We start from the raw sequence: 22,167 nt of genomic DNA on the forward strand, positions 1-22,167 counted from the left end.
CACAAAGCTCAGTCACCAGGTGTGCCGTGGCCTCATCAGGGATACTGTTCCTGAAAGCTTGTAGTTCATCCTCGTGTGGAATATTGGTGCAATATTCTACCAGTGCAATCCCTCAAAGTAGATGTCATGGCCAGGTTGTGGTCAGCCAAGCCTAGTAGTCAGAGCCAGAGTCCACAGTCATGAGACAGAAGTGAAGAGTCAGCTGGGTCAGGAAAGCAAGAGGTCATAAGCAGAAGACAAACTGGAGATCAGAACCATCAATCAGATTCCAGGAGTCACACTAGGTCAGAATACCAGGTGATCAGGACTAAGAGCAGGAGGCACATAGTTGAGAGCAGGGTGTAGCCCAGTTGTTTAGACAACTTCCAATTCCTGCCGCTGGCTTAAGTACAGCCAGCAGCCAGTCAACCACTCTGGGATTCTGCCAATCAGACCTCAGGGGCACAGCCCCACACTGGAGCTGGGCTTCATGGGTCCCAGGTAAGTGATTGTCAGCAAGCTGCCAGGTGAACGGTTGGAGAGTGGCTTCTCCCATGAACCCTGAGGACCTGGGATTGAGACCTGTGGGTCATTACATCAGATGTATTGCACTGAGGTAAATCACCACTTGCACCAAAGTAGTCTAGCCCAGTGGCTTAAAAACCTCAGGTAGATTAGCCCTTAGACAGAATAGCTGACTATCCTAACAGGCTCCTGGTCTGTTCTGGTCTCTAAGTGTTTGATCCAAAGCCCATTGAACTCAGTGGAAAGACTCCCCTTAACTTTAATGGTTTTTGGATTAGGCCTGTGTTCAGAGAGGGAAAACCATAATGTTCACGTGGACATCCTAACACAGTTTGAATTCTATAAAAATCCTTTTCACTATCTACTATTCACAAAATCCCAAAAAACTATTCACAAGTCTTAAGTACTTATTAAGAAAGCTAGATATTCATGTCACTGAAAAATGAAGCCATTAATCCAAATAACGAACAGCCCAAGTATCTCACAAAAAATTGCAGGATTTATATTTTTAGGTTTAAAATAATTTGTAATTAGGAAAGGAGCAACACTGATTTCAAATATCTAGAATGTTCTGGTTATAGGGCACAGATTGGAAGATTTGCTCCTTTCCCCTTGAAACATAAAACAAGCATTATGAACTGGAATGAGGATCAAATCAAAAAGATATCATATTCTTTATAACATAGTACAGTAGATGTTTGTAATTTGAAAACAGAAACTAAACCAATGACTAATCTAGAAATTAAGTAGATACAAGACATCAATTCAAGAGGATAGGTAAAATACATATTAAAATTATAAGTGTGGAAATACTGAATGATTTCATTACACTTTACTGAGAGCAATGTAAATACCAATACTTTAGCTGATACATAAAAAAACATTTTAGGTATAAAAAAAAGGGGGGGGGGATTTCCCCAGGTACTCTAAAACTCATAAAAAAGAAGAAAAGCAGAAAAGCTACAGTTATATATCTCTCAGGTTACTGGCTTTCCATATCAACACTCTAACTACATCCAAAAACCATTGACTGGAATATAATTTCTGCTACTATTAATCACAATATATAACTTTGTGTTCTGGGTCTTGACATGTCAAGTAATAAAGGGCCCTCATCAGAACATAATCCTAAAAAAAAAAAAAAAAATGAAAAATTAAAAATGAAGGGATACTGCGTAACTTCATATCAGGAAGCTAACATTAGCTACTAGACCTCTTTTTCCAGGGCCATGCAGATGATCCTAGTCATTCACTTCCTGCCACACAACTGGGATAAAGTTTGGCATGACCAGGAATGAAAACTGCAGGATAAATTAGCTTTAGAAGATAAAATCAGCTTTAAAATAAGAAAACAGCCAACAGCAAATGCCTTCGCTCTCACCCCCTACAATTCCAAAATCTTATACTGAGGACCTGATTTTGATCTCAGTACATTTTACTGACTTTAAAGGAGCTACTCCTGATTTACAACAGTACAAGATCAGAATCAGGCCTTTCATGCATGTTGAACAAATTAAAGAATAAAACTTTTTTGGACTGAAGTCTGTGAGGAGGTTTATACAGAAAAAATGTAAAGAAATCTTGTCACTGTTAAAATGAATAGCTACCATCTGCCAGCATTTTATCTTAGGCAAAGTTGATTAATGCAAAATGAATGCTTAAGATCACATTGCTGTCTGCCTGAATAATTTTCAGGTAGTTCAGTTCTAAAATTATTACTCCTATTTTCAAACATAGTTTTACTTTTTAATTTTCTGTTCAAAGTCCTCAGTTGTCAGACTTAGGAAAAAAGAGCATCCATTTCTAATGCTGTGATACTGCACTAATGCCCCAAGAGTAAGAACTTTGCTTTTGGCTGGTTGGTGCTGCTGCAGCAGGACAGTTAATCTGCCCAAGAGGGCAGCAGGGGATTCCACCTCCATGGCAGACTTCACAAAAACAGCAACCTCCCCCAGTAATACTGAAAACTAAGACTGCAATTTGGACTAGTCTCATTTTGAGTCGAGAAATAGATGGCTATGCTATTGGTCTCATTAATAATTGGTTTCAAATAACTGTGGTTTTGGCCTTTGCCATTTATTGTAAAAGTTACCTTTATTTACACTTTATTTCAAAACTGAAATACCAATGACAAATTGTCTCGATACACAATTAACATATGAACATATAGCCTTTCACTGCCTTTAAAATGGGGTTTGTTTGTTTGTTCGTTCATATGTAAAAGTTCTGATCAAAACATTTAGTAGAAATTATCTGTCTTGTATTCAGTTATTTGTACTCCTTCTGTATCTCACTTTGAACAACAAAATTATCAGAAGAAAGACTTTCGGTAAAATTAATTTCATCCTCCAAAAGCCCAGGACTACACCTACGCCACCGTTATGGACTAATCATATAGTCCCACCAGAAGAGAGTGAGTTGGATGCCTCACTTCCATTTAAGCCTTCAAAAATCTATCCCAGGATGTACATCTTAAAGATTACTTCACTTGGCTATCCAGAAAATACTAAGGACCAATCTTACTAATGCTACTCAGGCAAGTAAGTTTCACCACATGTGTCAAGGCTGGATCCCCACTTTGAACTTTAGGGTACAAATGTAGGGGCCTGCATGAAAACTTCTAAGCTTAACTACCAGCTTAGCGCTGGTTCCGCTGCCACCATTTCAATTTTTCCCTCCCTGGGAAGCCTTGAAAAACCTTCACCAATTCCCTGGTGAATACAGATCCAAACCCCTTCGATTTTAAAACAAGGAGAAATTAACCATCCCCCCTCCTTCCTCCCACCAACTCCTGGTGAATCAAGATCCAAACCCCTTGGATCTTAAAACAAGAAAAAATCAATCAGGTTCTAAAAAGAAAGCTTTTAATTAAAGAAAAAAAATAAAAATCATCTCTGTAAAATCAGTATGGAAATTAACCTTACAGGGTAATCAAACTTAAAGAGCTCAGAGGACTCCCCTCTAGTCTTAGGTTCAAAGTACAGCAAACAAAGATAAACACTCTAGTAAAAGGTACATTTACAAGTTGAGAAAAACAAAGGAAAACTAACACGCCTTGCCTGGCTATTTACTTACAAGTTTGAAATAGGAGAGACTTGTTTAGAAAGATGTGGAGAACCTGGATTGATGTCTGGTCCCTCTCAGTCCCGAGAACGAACACACTCCCAAACAAAGAACACAAACAACAGCCTTCCCCCCCCCCCAAGATTTGAAAGTATCTTGTCCCCTTATTGGTCCTTTAGGTCAGATGCCAGCCAGGTTACCTGAGCTTCTTAACCCTTTACAGGGAAAAGGATTTTGGAGTCTCTGGCCAGGAGGGATTTTATAGTACTGTACACAGGACAGCTGTTACCCTTCCCTTTATAGTTATGACAACATGAATAATTCCATTGATTTCAATGGGATTACTCATAAACTAAGTTACTCACCTGCATAAGAATTTGCAGGTTCAGGGATTAAAATAATATTTTTAAATATAATGTTTTGGAAATACCAGTACATTAGTTTGTAAAAAGCTTAGTCTATAAAATAGATGTTTTTCCTGTAGAAGGGTAACAAAATATCAGATCTGAAATGCTCGCTGGTCTAACTAGTAGCCTTAGTTTTCAGATATCTAAAATAAATATTGGTTATATAAATAAAATTATGTATGTTCCGACAGTACACCCTTGGACTGTTTTATATGTTGTTGGATATTAAATCCATGAGATTTTTTTTTCACAACTCCATTCATTAAAAATAATTTTCCCCCTCAGTAAAAGTGTAATAAGCATATAGTTTGTCTTTTAAAATACAGTTGTCAAATATCAAGGGGTAAATATACTCGAGCGTTTACCCTAGAGGTCTTTAAGGGCCAAAGTCTGTTAGAAATAATATCTGTTATCCATATGAACAGTTACCTGGGGGGCAGTATGAAATGTTACACATTATATTTTTATTTTTTGAAAATAAGCTAGCAGGGCTATTCAAAACAAACTTGAAGCTTCACTGCAGCATTTAACCTCTTGTGCATGCAAGTCCAGATATGCTATTAATTGATCATGTATTTCTGTTTTTGAATTAGCACTTTGTGTGGAGAACAAGCTACCAGCAAAATGGGATAACAGATTTTTTTTCCCTCCATTTGTTCTTGAAGAATTTTTTACATATAGAAATATTTTTTTCTTTAAAAGCAACAAACAGCAGAATCATAGGAAAAAGTAAAGGGACAAACTTTGTTTTGTGTTTTGTGGACTATTTTAACAGTTCTAAGATTTCCAGTTCTTTAGTTCTTAGATTTTTCCCGCCCTGTGGTTAGTTACTTGGTTTCTAGGATTACTGTATATCTGCTGTGTTGTGGTGAGCTTAATTTTCCACAAAACGTCCAATCAGCTAAATTCTACAACATACTTAATCAAAGACTGTCCAAAATGAAAATATATGCACAATTCCAGGGCAGATGAGCTCCAGAAAGCTGGGTAGAGGGCTCAGCCAAAGAGTAAAAAAAAAAAAAAAAAAAAAGTTTTGCCACATGGATCTGTGTTTTCAGACTGCCAATCAGAGAAAAGCTGTTTTAGGCCATACATCCCCTTCAAAATTTCTCCTCTGGCTCATTTCTTTTGAGTCAGCCTGGGAAAAAGCCACTCCCTATGTTAGGAAATTGGGAGAGACACTGAGCATGCTCTAATGCTGAGATCAAAACAGAAGCTTGTTCTTCATAATTGCCCTTTTATTGTACCTCCCAGACTGTGTAGTTTGGAATTTGCCTTCTGGAAACTGTACTATTCCTCCCACTCCTGATGTGAAGGAAAGAATCACTGAGATTCATCCATCCCCGTATTCTTCCAGAAACCAGAAAAGTAATGAAGAGAAATGACCCACTCCTACCACACAGAAACAGACAGAAGAGAGACAGGAAAAGGAGACATCTTTTTCAGAAACTGGGGAGGTGAGTCAAAAAAGCCCAATCCCTTTTGCTTCTTTGGGGGGCGGGGCCGGGGGAAGAAGAGGAAGAGGAGGAGGAGGAGAAGATCTACATTGTCTATAATGGAGTAGTAAGGATGGAGTATCTTGAACTGATGCAAATTCAACTCAGACATCTCAGGTCAGAGCATTGTGGAATGATCATATAGGTCTCTGCAAAGCAATTCTATGAAGTAAGTTCTTAAAAGTTGAGTACCACTGCTTTAGTACCTCAATCAATTAGTCATCTTCAGGTTTACTCCCTAAATCCACTGGGATTGAAGCAAGGGCTCTTTTCCTGCCTGATCCTCATCAAGGTTTTGTCTTTCTTTAAGGAGATGAATGAAGATCTGCACTGGCTTAACTAGAGAATGTAGCATTTAACTGAGCCCGCATATCTGTCTGTTTTTTCTTTCCTCTGTAGAAAATCATCCATTGTGTGTCTGGGAGGTCATATAATCTTCTCAAAGTTGCAAATCAATAACACCCCTTGGGGCCCCTATATGCTGTATCCTACCCTATGAAAATTGAGTGTCATCTCAATGACCATCTCTTCAACATTTTTATTTCCAGGTGACTCCCAGAGGTCCTTCTTGGAAACACAAGGTGCTTGCTACCTACCAAGTCACCAGGCCACACAATTTACAACTTAGGTTAAAAACAATAAGACTAGCTTCATTGTTTATAACTGATTCAACTTTTAAGATTTCCCCAGGAGTCTGCATGTCTGTTCTCTGACAAGAAGATATGAGCAAATTTTTACCACTGAACCTGACTGGTCACAGTAAAACTCCTGAATTTAAAATCCAAGATTCCTGAGACCACTTCATGCTCTGCTTCAAAAGCACTTTTTAGACAGCTTATTTAATAATATCTGAGCACTAGTTGGTGTGCTATCCTTTGCATGATTAGCAATAGCAATATTATATTCAGGGGCATATACTAGTGCTGTATAGATTTATAGCAATATTGTTGGCCATATAAACAGCCCTTTTACATAAACATCAACATCCTGAATAAAAGATAAATCTTGAAAGATAAATGGACAAAGAACATTAAAAAAATCTTGGCAATACTCAATTACAAAGTGTTTCTGGATTTGAAACATTTGCCACCCTCCTTTTTCATCGGACAAACACACTGTAACAAAATATTTATGAAATGTTCTTGATTTCTATTAAAGTGAAGATTTCACATGGAAGTAAAAACAATTCTTGATCTCAGGGCAAACAAGTCACAAATAATGCCAATATATGCAAATTTGATGTTTTCTATCACCTCTTCAGAACTAAGAAATATTTAAAAATCTCTCTCTAAATATATGTCTCTCAAAGTTTCCAGGGTGCAGTTTCACTCTCTTAATTCAGAGTCTCAACAATTTACTATTGGATGGGAAGCAGAGCCTAATATTTGCTAGATGGGTGTTTAAATGACAGTTAACAAGAAGTAACAGAATCAAGGTTCTTGTCCACTAGGAAAAAGTGGAGTCAACCTTATAAGACAGACTGATTCATTTATACTTTCATTTAATAGAACAATATCTGAAACGTTCAACTACAAACCAAACATAAGAACATGTGCAAGTAAAGTAGAAAGTACCTCTAATCGGTTTTCCTCTCACCAGTCACATCAGCACTTGTTGCTAATTATTTTATCTTGCATATGATACAGTACATACCCTTTTTAATATTGTATCTTTGTGAACTTTGACTATTTGATTCTGTGTGATCAAACACTAACAACAGCGGCAAAGAAAACACTTTCCTCTCTTTAAGATGCTCTATTGGTTAGTTCAGATTTATTTGTTGTCAGTGAAGGTTATATTTGCACATAAGCCTACGACAGATTGCAAGTTTTTAACTTTGTGCAAGTTTTCAAGCTGCTGGTATTTTTTCTTAAGATGTAGGTTACTTGACAAATTGGAGTTAAGTTATCTGGGGTCAATGTAACTGTAAGTTAAACTAATGAAGTGTATGCCTGTGAATGATGTCTGATTAGTTTAATACAGCTAGTGCTGGACAGCTTGGGCTGCTGACCTTGAAGGAGCATAGATAACATTGTGATGCGTTGGAGGATGTGGTTGTGATGCAGAAGAAATTTACATAACAGTTTGTCATATATACTCCTCCAAAATAAAATTGTTGCAAAGGAAGAGTAATGCGAAACCCATACTCAAATGCCTCAAGCAAGAGGAAAAAATAGTTACAATAATTTGGTAGCAGTTTATTAGAAATGAAAGCAAGCAGCAAGCCCAGTAAAGGTGTATTTTCTACACTAGCATTTTATATATTCAAACTGTTCATAAATTGTGTAAGATTAAATATTATGTTCCACAATTTGTGATGGTTTCAGATTTAATGTTACATGATCTGATGCAGCACAGGATATATGCTGCAAAAATCATTTTCCTCTCCATCTGTGTCTACTATCTTTATTTGTTATCACTGGAAGTTGCAAACATTAGCCCCAGTTCTCAGCTGGGATCTGCTAGCATATACCTCTGCACTCAGACAGAGGCCCACTGAAGTCAGTGGTATGCAGTGTAGGTGCAGAGGTCCATGCTATCAGATATCAATGCAGCAGGAGGGCTTTGGTATAAGTAAATAAAGTGTTGACAGTAAAAAACCCATTTCACTGCTAAATCAGTGATGTTCTCTTGTTTGCAGTCACTGAAATGTACACATCACCATTTGGTGCATTACTGTTTAATAGAAGTATCCTACAGCATCTTAACTGATCAGGGAGGGGGAGGGGAGGGCAAGAAGGAGAAGGAGAAGATGAATGGCTGGTTTCAAGACCACCAAGTTTATAAGTGACTAGAAGTTTTCACTATATGATGACCACTTGGTGGTCTGTGTGTATTTAGTTTGGTGGTCTCAGTTCAGGTTCTAGTTGCTAGGTGTCCATGCAGGGCTTAAATTCTCATAGTATTTCCCAGAGCCCTCCATGTTCCCCAACCAACATGCGATGAAATCTCCAGGGGAGTTGAAAATATTTACTGGAGCTCTGCTCCAGACAGCTCCAGCTGAATTTAAATCCTGTGCCTACATAATAAAACAAACAATTTGACATCCTCATATATGGTCACATTACAGAGCTCAAGGTCTGAATAGTCACTAGACTGAACTAACTACCCTCTCATTCCTTTAGGTCACACATCCATGCAGCATTCAGGTTACTCTACAGATAACTTGGTATGACTCTGTGGAGAAGCTTGCACTGCATTACTCTGTGCATTACTCTGCCTGATCTGTGGAAAAATAGGACTTCAGCCTCAAAAGCTGTACGTCCTATCCCTTTCACCAGCTCTAAACTCATTAGAGAATTCAAAAGAAACACACCCACAGGTGGCAACTTAGCACAATTTAAGATAGAGACTTTGCAGTATTAGAGATACAGATCTAGAGGCCTCTAAAACGATGCCTGCAACTTTCCACAAAGACAACCCAGCATGCAAAACAAGAAGGTCAATATCCCACCTCAGTGCCTATTTGCAAGTACACATGATTTTGTATGCAAAAAACCAGAAAGCTCAGTTTTAGAGACCTGGTTGGAGATCCTTTCATATTTTGACCTGTAAGATTATTTGTTACAGTACTATGTTTACCTGTAATTAGCATTAGCTGGCACTGTTTGCATGAAATAAAGGGCAGCAGTCCGTGCTCTCCAGTGCCATTTCTTTGCTGGGAGTGTGTAAAGGACACATTCTTCTATCTCCTCCTGTAGAAGATCTGCCAGCTGCTTGTGGGAACCACCATAAAAAGCTTCAATTAGAAGAATACTCATACTTGCACGTTTTTCAAATCTTCTTGGATTCTAAAACTGACAAAGACAAAGAAACCTTTTATTCCCAAAGTCTATTCTTTAGTGAGTTTTATTTTTTTAAAGTGTGTTAGACATAGATCATGAAAAAAACTCCTATTAACAGACCTCTGTTAATATCTTTGTTTCATGGTAATGTATTTATTTTTTTAAAAAGACTAATTAACAATTAGTATGATAAAAAAGGAAGGTGTCCATTAATCACAATAATATTCCTTTAAAAACTAGCTATTTAGAATTTAACTAATAACTAAAATATACTCAATCTGTAAATGCTTAGATTTTGAATTTTAGTTATTGGCTTTTTAAATAAGGTATATTTGGAAAATATTTATTTTACAAAAGTTTTTTTTAAATATATTTTCCTGTTCTGGAATTGAGGGTGGTGTCCATACAATTTTACCTTCTGAATAGTAGTACATAAAAGTAAAAAGCATTTCAAACATACTTCAGCCAAATTTGTTTCATAGTAAAGGCAATCTGGCAAAATGATTTAAAAGAAACATAATTGGGGGCATATCCTGGGGTACCCAATTTGAGTCTACCTCCAGGACTGTGTTCCTTAGGTTACTGAAGGCTGGGATCATCACTAAAATTACACTTGCAGACCCTATAGGAGATGTAAACTTCATTACTGTTGAATACTCCAAAATGGCTGAAACAGAACAATATTGTAGTCTTAAGGAAGCTATCACACTTTCACCCACAGGGCTGCTGACACACAGGAAGCAAAACACATGGCCCAAAATTAAGGGAAAGGTGAAAACCCTGTGACTATTGCTCATCTGTTTCATGAGTCACGTTTTGGGGTGGTGAAAAGCTGCTCTGTAGAAGCTTAGGGATACTCCATTGAACAAAAATGTTAAAAACAAAACCATGATTAGGTATTTACCAGCAGTGTCTGCTGCTCTGATAACTTCCACTTCAGAACATACTATCAGGGGCTGAGTAACACTGGGTCTGAGTAACACTGGGTCTGATTACTTCATTTGTTTGTGCTTCAGACCGATGTTATATATTGTATGACTATACTGAGCACCCAATCCCTGACCCAGAGTTTCCAGTAGTCGCTGGTTGTGACCCTAATCTTTTCAGCAACTCTGTTGGGGAGGGATGAGGGGATTCATAAATTATAACCGTTTACCAAAATCTAAATGATAGTTCTAGTCATTAAATATAAACTGGAGTTAATGTTTAAAGTACCTACAGTAATCAAGGGTAAAAATGCCTTACAAGAATGTTGCAGCTATCAAAAAACAAGCTAATGAAAAAAATCACAAAATTCAGAGAGTTAAAAGATGAAATTTAAAAGAAACCTTTTGGTCAGTACTGAATCAATGGCCCAGCATTGTCTTAGGGGCTTTCGGTGCTGCTGGAGTTGCCATTTTTCAGATGAGATAAAGCTAGATTATTCACCTTTGTTAAAGAACAAAGTGTTAGGAAATAAATATTTTCACACAGAAAGATGGTGGGGGGAATGAAAAGGATTGGAGGGAAGCATTTTGCAATTTAACTCAGAAAGAGGGTACATGAAATGTCTGATAAATTCCACTAAGTCACTCATTAAAAAAGAGTCGAGGTTAATGTTAATTTACAAGCTGCTCGAGGTAGTACAGTAGTTTGTTCATAAAACATCTGATCAAATTTCCCATCAGACTAGTTATGAAAGCATTTTAACACCTAGTTTAACTGAATCAACAATGTACCCTTTGGTTTTATTTAGAATACTTTGCAACAGTTTTCTTTTTTTATGTTCCTTTCTGTGATAGCTAAAGAATGAGGCAAAAATTTGTTTCAGTTCTCAGGTTTCCTTTTGGTCTAAGATAATACTGACAATTAGGTTATTCTATACTTGTCTTACTACTTTTAGCCTTTTTAATAAAACAAAATGCTATGCAAATGTTAAAATAAACCCTCTTAGTGTGCTTCTGATTGAAAATCTCAATTCAAACTTCGATTCTGCCTTAATTATCTGCTGGGTAGCTGAGGCTATTTGATTCTTCATACTCTGTGTACCTGGTGTGTGTAGATCCCACTTTGTAAGGATTAAGAAGCAAGGACGAAAAATCACAAACAGCAGTCAATTTTTGAAAGATGATATGATACATAAAGGGTTTTTGCACAAACTGCCTCGAATGGGGAAAACCCCAAGACAAATCAAGAAAGCATCAAAGGATCACTCACCAGCATTTGTAGAATTCTACTGTCATGTGCTCTAGGTACTTTACCAGTTACATATATTAAACACAGATTAATAACAAGACAATCTACAAACCTATACTTGGTGTTTTTTAAAGGTGCTACTAAAACAGAAAATATTAAATAATAAGGGACAGGCAATGCAATTAGCCCCTGCAGTGCAAAATGATATCATTTAGGAATGATGGAAAACCCAACCAAGTAATCTTGTGTTTTAAAAATATATGATGATAATGTACTGTAAATCACATTATTTTAAAAATAGCTTGTAATTTTTGTAAATTTAAAAAGCTACAATGTACGTTGGATGAAGACATTTACCTCATATTTCACATACAAGGTTTCCAGTTTTGTTCACATATCACAGTAACATCTATTATTCTTGCTTTATTTCCCTTGACCTAGCCAAGTTAAGGTAAATATGTACTATGTACTCCTTAGAGGTCTTGAAAAGCCACTGATGATAAATGGTCTGAAAACATTTACCCTATCTGATGGAATGCAATCCTCAATTAAATATAAATCATTCCAGGTATTCTTTTACCCATTTCAAAGAAAAACAACAAATATTAGAAAAATATATCTGCTTCCCCATTCTCATTACAGTGCTTCCCCTCTCAAGGGTGGCTCTTTGGAGCCAATAATTCTGCAAGTTACACTAATGGCTTGATTCTATTCTCAGGAGTGCCGTGCTGTGTAGCTTGAAAAATTTGCTTCACTGCATGTACCATATGCAGATCCAGTAGCAGATTCTTCAGGATACATATTAATAAGAGTCTGCCTACTTGCAATAAGAATTAAGTCCCAAGTGAATGTTACATAAGCAATAACATGACTCGTTTGCAATCATACTGGATACTCACACACCTTAGGTGTATTGTGAGACATTTCTCCCCATTATTTCAACTCCCACCTCAAAAATACTGTCTCATAATAATGCTCCATATGGACACAATCAAGTCATGACTCAAGTGTCAGCCAGAGGGTGAGCATGTTGCAGAAGACTAAGTAAGGGGTCAGATACTGCCCATGCTAAATTCCTAAATGGGCAGCTAAGGATTCCTTTCCCCCCCTCCTACCCAAAATAAAAAATATCACTGGCTGACTTACAAGACCATGCTGCTAACACCACACTCTCCCATTTACAATCCACCCCCAGCATGGTTGGGGGAGGAATAAGGGGATATGGCTTGGACACACAATGCCCTTATGAGCCCCAACTGACATAACAGTCTTTTAGGGCTGTTTCAAACCAGTGTTATTTAGAGCAGCCCTGATGCTACTGTAAGTTATGCTGGGAGCCAAATCAGCACCTGGACAGGCCCAGAATCTGGGGGCAGGGGTAAAAAGATATTATAAGTCACCAGGTGCTGCTATATAAACCTGAGGACTTGGCTTTAAGTGTGTCTTCCCACTTACGAAATAAATGTGCTCTCTCAGCAATGACTGCAAACTTTGGGGAGTAAGTACCCAGTTAGGGATCTGAACTCAGATTCCTGGGTAACAGCACAATGAACTGCCATTAACATGACAGAGTAAGCAGTCAAATGTTTTTAACTTATCAGAACAATTGTTCTGAGAACTATAAAGAACTAGAATATAAATATATATGTTTGAAAAAAACAGCATGGAAGAACATATGAAGAAAGTTTACACTCTTCAACCAGTTACAGAAGCAGTAACTTTATACTCTTTTTGAACTCTAAGTAAACAGTTGTTATAGTATTTTTTTAACCGAGGTAGGTACAGGAAACTTGTAATTTACCAGTGATTTATTAAGGAAGATACATTTATTCTGTCACTTATACATAAATGCGGTTTCAGAAACGTCAGCATAACTCACAGAAGAAAGACATAATTAGCCCTCTTCATTGACGTATTCAGGCAACATACATTACAGATCATGCTTAAATATCTGTCCAACAAAATATTTTAGCAATAACCCAAAACCAAAGGAATAACTGTTAATATATTCCATAGGTACACAATTGCTATTAGTTATAGGAAATAAGGTATATGGTTTCAGTAATGATTGTTTCAACGGTTATAATCCCACACGTATGAGAAATTTATTCCATCACCATATCCACAGCACACATGGTTCAACATTTTAAAAGTCAACTGACTACAAAAGATATAAGGTGTGTAGTGTGCATTTATATATATTTACAGTCTTTGATGATGGTTTGAGATAAACAGTGCAATATTAATATAGGAAAAGACTTTAAATGCTCCACATTTTAGTAGAATGGGGTTTCCCAGATCGTTATTATAGAGGCTTTACCTTGATTCTTGTCTCCCTCCACCCTTTCTTCCAACCCCATACACACTTTAAAAGTAAGTGTTAATGCAGCATACTGAAAAAAACAATACTGAGAGAGTTTGCATTACTCACCCACTCATCTCAATGATTCATCAGGGAAACCCCAGTAGAAATATACCTTAAAATACTACAATCACATTTTAATATCTTAACTTATATTTAAATCAGCCAAAAAGTATAGAGTTAACAATTTCCTGTTGATCAAGTGTATACACATACAAAAGTAAGCATGCTATTGATTTATGTAGCAGAAACAAAAGAAGACACAGGAATGAATTTTATTTTGAGAAACTGATAAATTGATGATTCAGCTTTATCTGAATACTGCAGTTTATGGTGCCGATTTGCTGATCAGAGGTCTGCATCAGTATTAATATTACTTTACTGGAGATAGCTGTAAGCAATGTTTTGCTGACCCATATGGTCTGAAAACAGGAATATGATGCCAAAGATAGGATGTGCCTCATCCAGGGTGAAGGCCAATTGCCTGGCCTTTTCACTGAACAGTACATTCTGGTTCACACGATCAGACAGAATTATGCATCACATGGCCTTCCGTTGCTATGATTTGTTACTTTATTTGTTCCTAGAATGCACTTGCAAACACCTATATTAAGGATACCACTATGTGGAAAATTCTGTACATGCTAAACTAGTGTATATTGGATCTTATACCTTTATTTCATCAATATCCTGAAAATATTCTCTACATAACCTAGATGCATATGTAAGCTCTGTTTTCTTCATATAATGACTGCTGCTTCCCAGATCAGTGAAAATAGAGGGCCTATGGTGAAATCCTGGTCCTACTGAAAATCCCATTGACTTCAATAGGGCCAGGATTTCATCCATCAACTCCATCAAAATATTATTTATTTGAAGGTTCACCTGCAAGACAGTTAAATCAAGCTTTGTTTAAAAGACCATTAAGTTGTTCTTTGATGGAATATTTTAAAATACATTGTGTAATAGTCTTAACTATTTAAAATAAATATTAGAAAGTATCCTTCTCCATAAATGAACTTTAAAATCTGTAGTTAATTTGTAATCATTTAACTCTCTTTCTATAAATCAGACCTGTATGTGTCTTACTCTTATGCTTGTAAATCTATGGCCTCAAATCTCTAAACCACTTTCATTTTAATGTCAAGGTTGCACAGGCACTTATAGTTGACACATTACTGACTGAAGACTCTCTACAGACTTAAAAGACTACAAGTAGTCCCCCTGATATATTTTAAAGTAGGTTTTAAATTAAAACTCTTTATTTTAAGGTTTTATTTTAAAATAGTATTTGCTACCTTCAGAAAAGTGTTTGTGGTCAAATTAATTTAAAATATGAGTCTTGCATTTCTGACTAAGGTTGGAAAGTCTATATAAGTCTATCTAACTTCTTGTGCAAAAGCATTCTTTAGATGTGAGGCAGCTGCTAAGAAGGCCCAATCCCCTGGTACACAGTTAGTGTGAATTCCCTGCTGTCATGGCAGGTCATGGTCATGGGATGAGGTGATGTGAAGTAACCACTGCCAAGCCAATTAAGTACCTTTAAGATCAAGATCAGAACCTTAAATTGGCTCTCATATTTGACAGGAAACCAGTACAATGTACAGTGAACAGTGCTAATGTATCTTGTGGCTCTGTGTTACTTAAAAGATGGCTGCCACATGTTGTACCATCTCGAGTTTCATCACGGCATATCTATCAACTCCCTTGAAGCGTACTGGAGCAATCAACCTGCACATGTCATTGTGGTCAGGTTGGCCTCCTGACCACCTGAAGACAGTAAAAGGCATTTTTGACTCCAGATACCATTTGTGGGTCCATGGACAATAAAGGACCAGAAAGACTACAATTATGGAAGCAGTACATACTTTTACAGTATAAAATTCCCATTTATTAGTGCTTAAAAAACTGCAAAATACCAGTCAATACAATAATTCAACTTGCAGTAAGCGCAATATGGGAATTATTTTCTAACAAAGGTTTGGTTGCTTCTTTTCCTTCTTTCTTTCCCAACTACTACAGCAATACAAAAAAGAGATTAGACCTGAAAATAAAATATGAGAAATTCAACAGATTTACAAAGTAACGTACGACAGTTCAGTATCATGTTTATAATAAATATTTCTCATTGTATATGTTCACTTGCTTTGGATGAAAAATGACTGTTCTCCACTCAAAGCCTAACTACTGTATTTGGCCTTTCCCAGAACACTACATAGGGTTTAGGTGAGATTGAATTCATCCATCTTCAGCCAGGCTGGAATAGCAGCCAGAGTCAGTCTATGCCTCATGTAGAGCTTCTGAAACACTGACTGCATCTAGTCGTGGATCCAGTGACCCAGTCAAACAACTTTAAAGACAACCTATTGGGACTAGTGTGGAGTCTCCTTGCACAGCACATAGGGGATATAGTTGGTTTTGTGGACAGCCCTGATGTGAAGTTTAGGTGGTGTGAAAGACCTTGAGCAAGCCACCACACCTCACATTGTTTTTTCACACCCCTGAGCGACATAAGTTTTGCCGACATAAGTGGTAGTGTAGACATGGCCTCAGTGACAGTCCTTCAAGGTGGTGTCAAGCACCTTTCCTGGGCTGGGCCACTGTCTGGAATGCAATCAATTGGCTTGCCTTAAGGCAAATTTAGACAGGGGTTCAACACATACAACAAAATAGAATTCATAATTTGATACAGATATATCCCACTCTGTCACTTCTCTCTCCCCCTGCCCTCCATCAAAGATGAGCAGAATGTAGTACCCTAGGGACATTTTCATACCTCCCTCAAAGATAGAGCATCTGCTATCATGCACTGTCAAGTGCACTCCTTTTAACATGAATTGCCTCCATGTCATAATGCTGGACCTCCAGATTCCACCTTAATAATTTGGCATTATTTTATTTGATGGAACCAGAGGAGAGGCATTTGGTTCACCTAAATAGATATGGCAGTAGTTTTTTACGTGTCCACGCAGTGGCAAGACACTCTTTTCAATAGCTACATAGTTTCTTTCTCAGTGGAGCAATTTTTTGCTTAAATACACAGATGCCTTTCCCCCTTTGAATTGGTTTGCATCAGCACAGCACCTAGCTCAGTGGTAGTGGCATCTGTGAAAAAACACAAAAGGTTTGTCAAACTCTGGGTTTTCCAGAATTGAATCTTTATACAGGGATCCTTTCAGTTTACAGGAGACCCTTTGACACTTCAATTCAATCCACTTTTTCAGGTTTACTCTTTTTATACAGTGTGGTGATGGGAGCAGTCAAGAAGCAAAAGTGAGGGACAAATCTCCTGTAATACCCTGTCATCCCAATAAAGTACTGCGTCTGTTTCCTGCTCTTGACAGCAGGCCAATTCTTAATCGCCTCTACCTTTGAAGGCTGTGGCCCAATGCAACCGCTTCTCACTCTGTGGCTCAGATAGACCATTTCTACTATGCCCACTTTACACTTCTCCTTTACAATCAGTCCTGCAATCTGAATGTGGTCCAGCACCCTCCCAAAATTGGAAACACGCTCCTCCCAAGTCTCACTAAAGATACAAATAGAATTTAGATATGCCAGGGCAAATTCCGCAGACTCACCCATTAATTTATGTACCAGATGCTGACAAGTAGCAGGGGCCTCTTCGAGGCCAAGAGGTAAAAAGGGAACGGAGAGCCGCATAGGGGTGGTAAATGCAGATTTAAGTCTGGTATCAGGGTTTAAAGGCACCTTTCAATAACCCATAGTGACGTCAATTGTGGTAAGGTATCTTGTTGTGCATTCTCCAACTTATCTAGGATCTCATCTGTCATAGGTACGCATCAGAAACTGTGAGGGCATTAAGCTTTGCATAATCCACACAGAATCTGATAGTCTCATCCTTCCTGGGTATCAGCTCAATGGGCAATGTCCACAGATGGTATGCAGGTTGAATTTCCCCCAATTCCAGCATGCCTTTGACTGCCTTTTCCAGGTCTTGAGTTACTTTCCCAGGAACCCTGAAAGGAAAGCTGCTAATTGGACTCTGTCTCCCACACTGTCATATGTCCAGACTTTCAGACACTTGTTTATAAGCCTTCAGCACCTTTCATCTGCACTTGTTATTCAAGGATCAGGTGTTTGTAGAGCTGCATGGAGTCCAGGGAAGGACTGGACCGTTTCTGTCATCAGATTTACTAGGGGATTCTCTAACTCCCCCTCCTCTTATCGCCCACCTACTGCTAGGACCAGATTCTCCATATTTCAATATGGTTTCTTCATTTTCACATGATATACTCTATGCTGATGGGAAGGACTAGATGCCTCAACATTATCTAACTGAGCTGCTTGATGATTATAAAGGGCCCTTCCTGGCAATATGGAGTTTATCCACCACACCACAAATCCACCACACCCCATTCCTTATGATCTGGCATGCGTGATGCAGTCACACCAGCCCTGTCTCTCCTGGGCTTTAGCTATGTTCTCCCAGACATGACATCTGAAAGCCTGTCCTTATAAGTCAACATATACTCCACCACCAATTCCCCCTCGAGAAGCACTGTTCTCGCATTCAGCCCTCATTAGGTCTAAGGATTCTTGCACCCTCCTTCCAAAGAGCGGTTCAAAAGGAACTGTGGATTCTTGGGCAACTTCTCTACAGGCAAAAAATAAATAAACATTTATCCCAATCATGTGAGTGCTGATCTGCAAAGGTTTTCAACATTGTTTTAAGTGTCTTAATAAACCTCTCCTGTTGCTTTGAGGGTGATATACAGAGGCCTAGAAGTGTCTGACCTTGTATTTCTCCCATAAGCCCTGGTGAAGGGCAGACATAAAACTGGTTCATTGGTCCACGAGGATATTGCTGGGCATATTGTTGACAGAAAATCAGCAATCATGTCTGCCTCGCTGGAGTACAGAGCTACAGCCTTGGGTCAGCAAGTAGCACAGTCTCCCACGACCAAAGTCTATTTCTTTCCTTTCAAGGTCACTTGGCCACACCCTGAAAAGGTATCCATGGCCACACCCTGAAAAGGTTCTATTATAAGCAGTGGCATTATGGCTGTTTTACACTTATCTCAGGCTTTTCCCACCCTCTAGCAGGTATCATATGTTTTGCAATAATTTTTAATTGCCTCAAAGACTCCAGACCAGTAAAAATTCTGCAACAGTCTGTGTTTTGTACACTGCATCCCCAGATGATGCGTGTCAAGTTTAACAGCTTAAGGTGGTGCTTTTGGGGCACCATCATCTCCAAACATCTCAACTCTCAATCTCCCCTGAGATTCCCTATAAAGGAGTCTATTCCCTATAAAGAAATCTATTATCCCTCAGGTATCTCTCCCTGCATTCCTCAGGAAGAGTGTTTACAGACCTGGGGTTGGTCACGGCAGCCCTCAGCTTCTCTAAGAAGGGGTGTGACAATCAGGGTCCAGACACCTTAAGGGGACAAGAGGGGGTCTGAACCCCAAAGAATAAGCAATCCAATCAACTGGTTGTATACAAAGTTATTGTGTATAAATATACGTCCAGTAAGGTCTTTTATGAAAGCACATAATGTTCTAGTTATTAGGTGATATGTATACAGGTAATGGTTATGAATAGATACAAGTCATAACTATAACTGTGATGCAACTACACATTTCACACAACAGGGGGTGAAGCAATCAAGCAGGGCAGGGGCACTTCCCAGGCTAGTTGTTTACATGAAACCAACTTTAAGTACTCATCCACTGTACAGCCAGGAAGACACAATTGTGGACCATTAAAGTTAATGGAAAAATACTGAAAATGAAAAGAAAACCCCAGTCTTAGAAAACTGAGAAAGAAGGGAGTTTCCCCCACTCTGTACAATTATGAGTCATCATGCCAGGAGAAGGGGGGGGGGGAGAGAGAGAAAAAAAAACCTTTTAAAAACATGCTTGAGTTTGAGATTTCTATGCAGAAATGGAGGGCCAGCAGAGCTTGCCAACCCTCCAGGATTGTCCTGGAGTCTCCAGGAATTAAAGATTAATCTTTAATTAAAGATTATGTGATGTGAAGATTATGTCCAGGAATATGGCCAACTAAAATTGGCAACCCTAGCTAGCATCTAAGCAGGGTGCTGTCTGAGAAACATTGGATACCCTCTAGGACAGAGGGCATGCTGGGAAATTGCTCAGAAGCAATAGGTAATTCACATTATAAAAGGGAATTTAGCTAATAGAGGTGTACAGCTCGAGATGGCATCTTTATGTGTATTTTTTGTGTAACTGGTGTTGCCTTTCCTTACTATTTCATCTTTGAATCTATGATTTTTCTATTAAATAAACTTTTTATTTATTTTTACCCCAAGCAGGTCTGTGTTGTACAGACTGTGTGTGCCAAAGTGAACTGATAATTGGGAGTAGGTTTCATTCCTTTGAGGGTGATGAACCAAGGGGAAAAGTCCGAGTATCTAGTAGTTAAGAATTTGGGAAAATGGATTTTGGGGGACTTGGAATCAGAAGGGGTTGTTGAGGTCATCCTGCATGGAGTAACTAGGGTTGGAGAAACCAGGGTGAGGCCTTATGCTTCTAAGATGGCTACTGGTGTCAGAGCCATGAGCCATAGCAGCATATCATTAAGGCACCCTAAATTATGAAGCAGGCACTTAGCTGCTGGGGCAGGAAGTATAGCCTGTTCCTCCCCATTATCCTTAGTTTTCCCGGTCTCAACTAGGATCTCAACTCCAGCAACACTCAACTCTGCCCCAGGGCACACATGCTCACAGCTTGGGGACAGTGACTCACTGTCTTCCAGTCTGTCCATCTGCACTCCTTTGTCAAGGCTCTTTGGCTTTTGCTCCTTGTAAGAACCAAAGTGCTGCAAGTTTTATAAGGCCAAGAATCCAAATCAGTCACAAGCAGTACCTCCATTCCTAGATGTTCATATAGCCCAACGTCCTTGGGTGCCTCCATCCCACTTTCATATATATGTTAACTACAAATACATTAAGTGGAAGACCCCCTAACCTCTGCAGTGTTTTGTGCTTACTGAGAAAAATCTTATCTGGATTCACCACATAGGTCTGAGCTAGAGTCACCTAAGTACCTGTATCCCTCCAACCCTGGACCTTTTCCTGGCCACTGCTACTAGGACAAAATGCCTGTGGTCACCCCATTTAGGTCTGAAATCACCATGTTCACAGGCTGTACTGATGAGGCAACATCCTGGCCACCTGTTACTGGATTGCCAACACGTTAGCCTACGGTGGTCTATTGCCAGCCTCTTGGCACATAGTCACTGAGCGCTCTTGTGCCGTGTCCCTTAACAGGTAAAACTACTCAGATCCCTGGGATTTATTTTTGAGGGTTAGTTTGGGACTGCTGCTCCTTCCAGCTTGGGTTTTCCCACTTCCCATTTCTGGGGTGCATCCATGCGTCCCCGGTCCTGAGTCTCATGAATGAGTCATTCTCCCTTGGGCTTCTAAAAAAGACCTGCTATCTACATACTCATCAGCCAGCTGATCTGTGGGACAGAGGTCCCTCTGCTTCTTATCAACTAGCCACATTTTTGGATCACGTGAGCATAAATCATAAACCTATTCCAATTCAAACAGTTCATACAACTAATCTAGGGTAGTGATCCCCAAACATTTGAATGATTTGCGAAGATAATTGCCCAGCTGAGTTACCCACCTCCATGCAAGTCATCCTCTAAGTATTTTGAGCTTCCTGAAACCTTTTCCAATAAGCCGATTTGGTTAGTTCATATTGGAGAACTAAAATTGTTCCTAGACCACACTGTCAGTCCCTTCCATTCGGCTGTAGACATCTACAGCTTTTCTCCCAAGAAAGGAAGTTAGCCAATCCACTGGGAACACCCTGTTCAATTCAAAAGCCCTAAAAGGCTGTGAGACAGAAATTGATATCCCTTCCCCTTAAACTGGTGCAACAATTTAGCATCTATCAATTTAGCATTTTTAATTCATAATTTGAGACATGTCCCTGTCTCTCACATATTTTATTATATATCATATCTATCTATGTGTGTGTTTTACATATACGCACAGAGGCACAATTTTGGACCACATTCTCTGCTGTGCTAAATGGAAATTTAGCACAGTGGAGGGGTGGGCCCATCAGGGAGCCAAACATGGCTTCCTGTTTCTCAGAGTGGATTTATACCTGGGCCAACTATAGGTTAGTGCCACCTACTTTCCCGGTTGGCCCTGCTGGCCCTAGGAAAAAAGGAAATTCTCAGCTAGATTCAGCTGGTTTTGGTCCCTTTGCATTGCCACAACAGCTCAAAGGGGCTAGAATATCCTGCCGTCAGGCCTATTTTGTGCATGTGTGCATATAGATGTGTATGGGTGTCTATAAAGTGCAAAAAGCTATATTAAAATCATTAAAGGCTTAAACTCACAAAAGTCTGCAAATTCAGAATTAGCT

The 22,167-nt window shown here is 38.8% G+C and overlaps 1 protein-coding gene across 6 annotated transcripts in view; it reads right to left on the reverse strand.

Moving 5' to 3' along the window:
- GTDC1 (glycosyltransferase like domain containing 1) overlaps positions 1 to 22,167 on the reverse strand; it is a 262,957-nt gene that overhangs the window by 172,493 nt on the left and 68,297 nt on the right. For 4 of the 6 annotated variants that reach the window (XM_034785559.1, XM_034785558.1, XM_034785557.1 and 1 more), the window contains one exon: positions 9,053 to 9,267. The exons of the other annotated variants lie outside the window; for them this stretch is intronic. In XM_034785559.1, the coding sequence (XP_034641450.1) occupies positions 9,053 to 9,231 (179 nt within the window). In that variant the 5' untranslated portion in view covers positions 9,232 to 9,267. The remainder of the gene's footprint in view (positions 1 to 9,052; positions 9,268 to 22,167) is intronic. 6 annotated transcript variants of the gene reach the window in all.

Source organism: Trachemys scripta, chromosome 11, assembly GCF_013100865.1.
Source record: "Trachemys scripta elegans isolate TJP31775 chromosome 11, CAS_Tse_1.0, whole genome shotgun sequence".
Classification (NCBI taxonomy): domain Eukaryota; kingdom Metazoa; phylum Chordata; order Testudines; family Emydidae; genus Trachemys; species Trachemys scripta.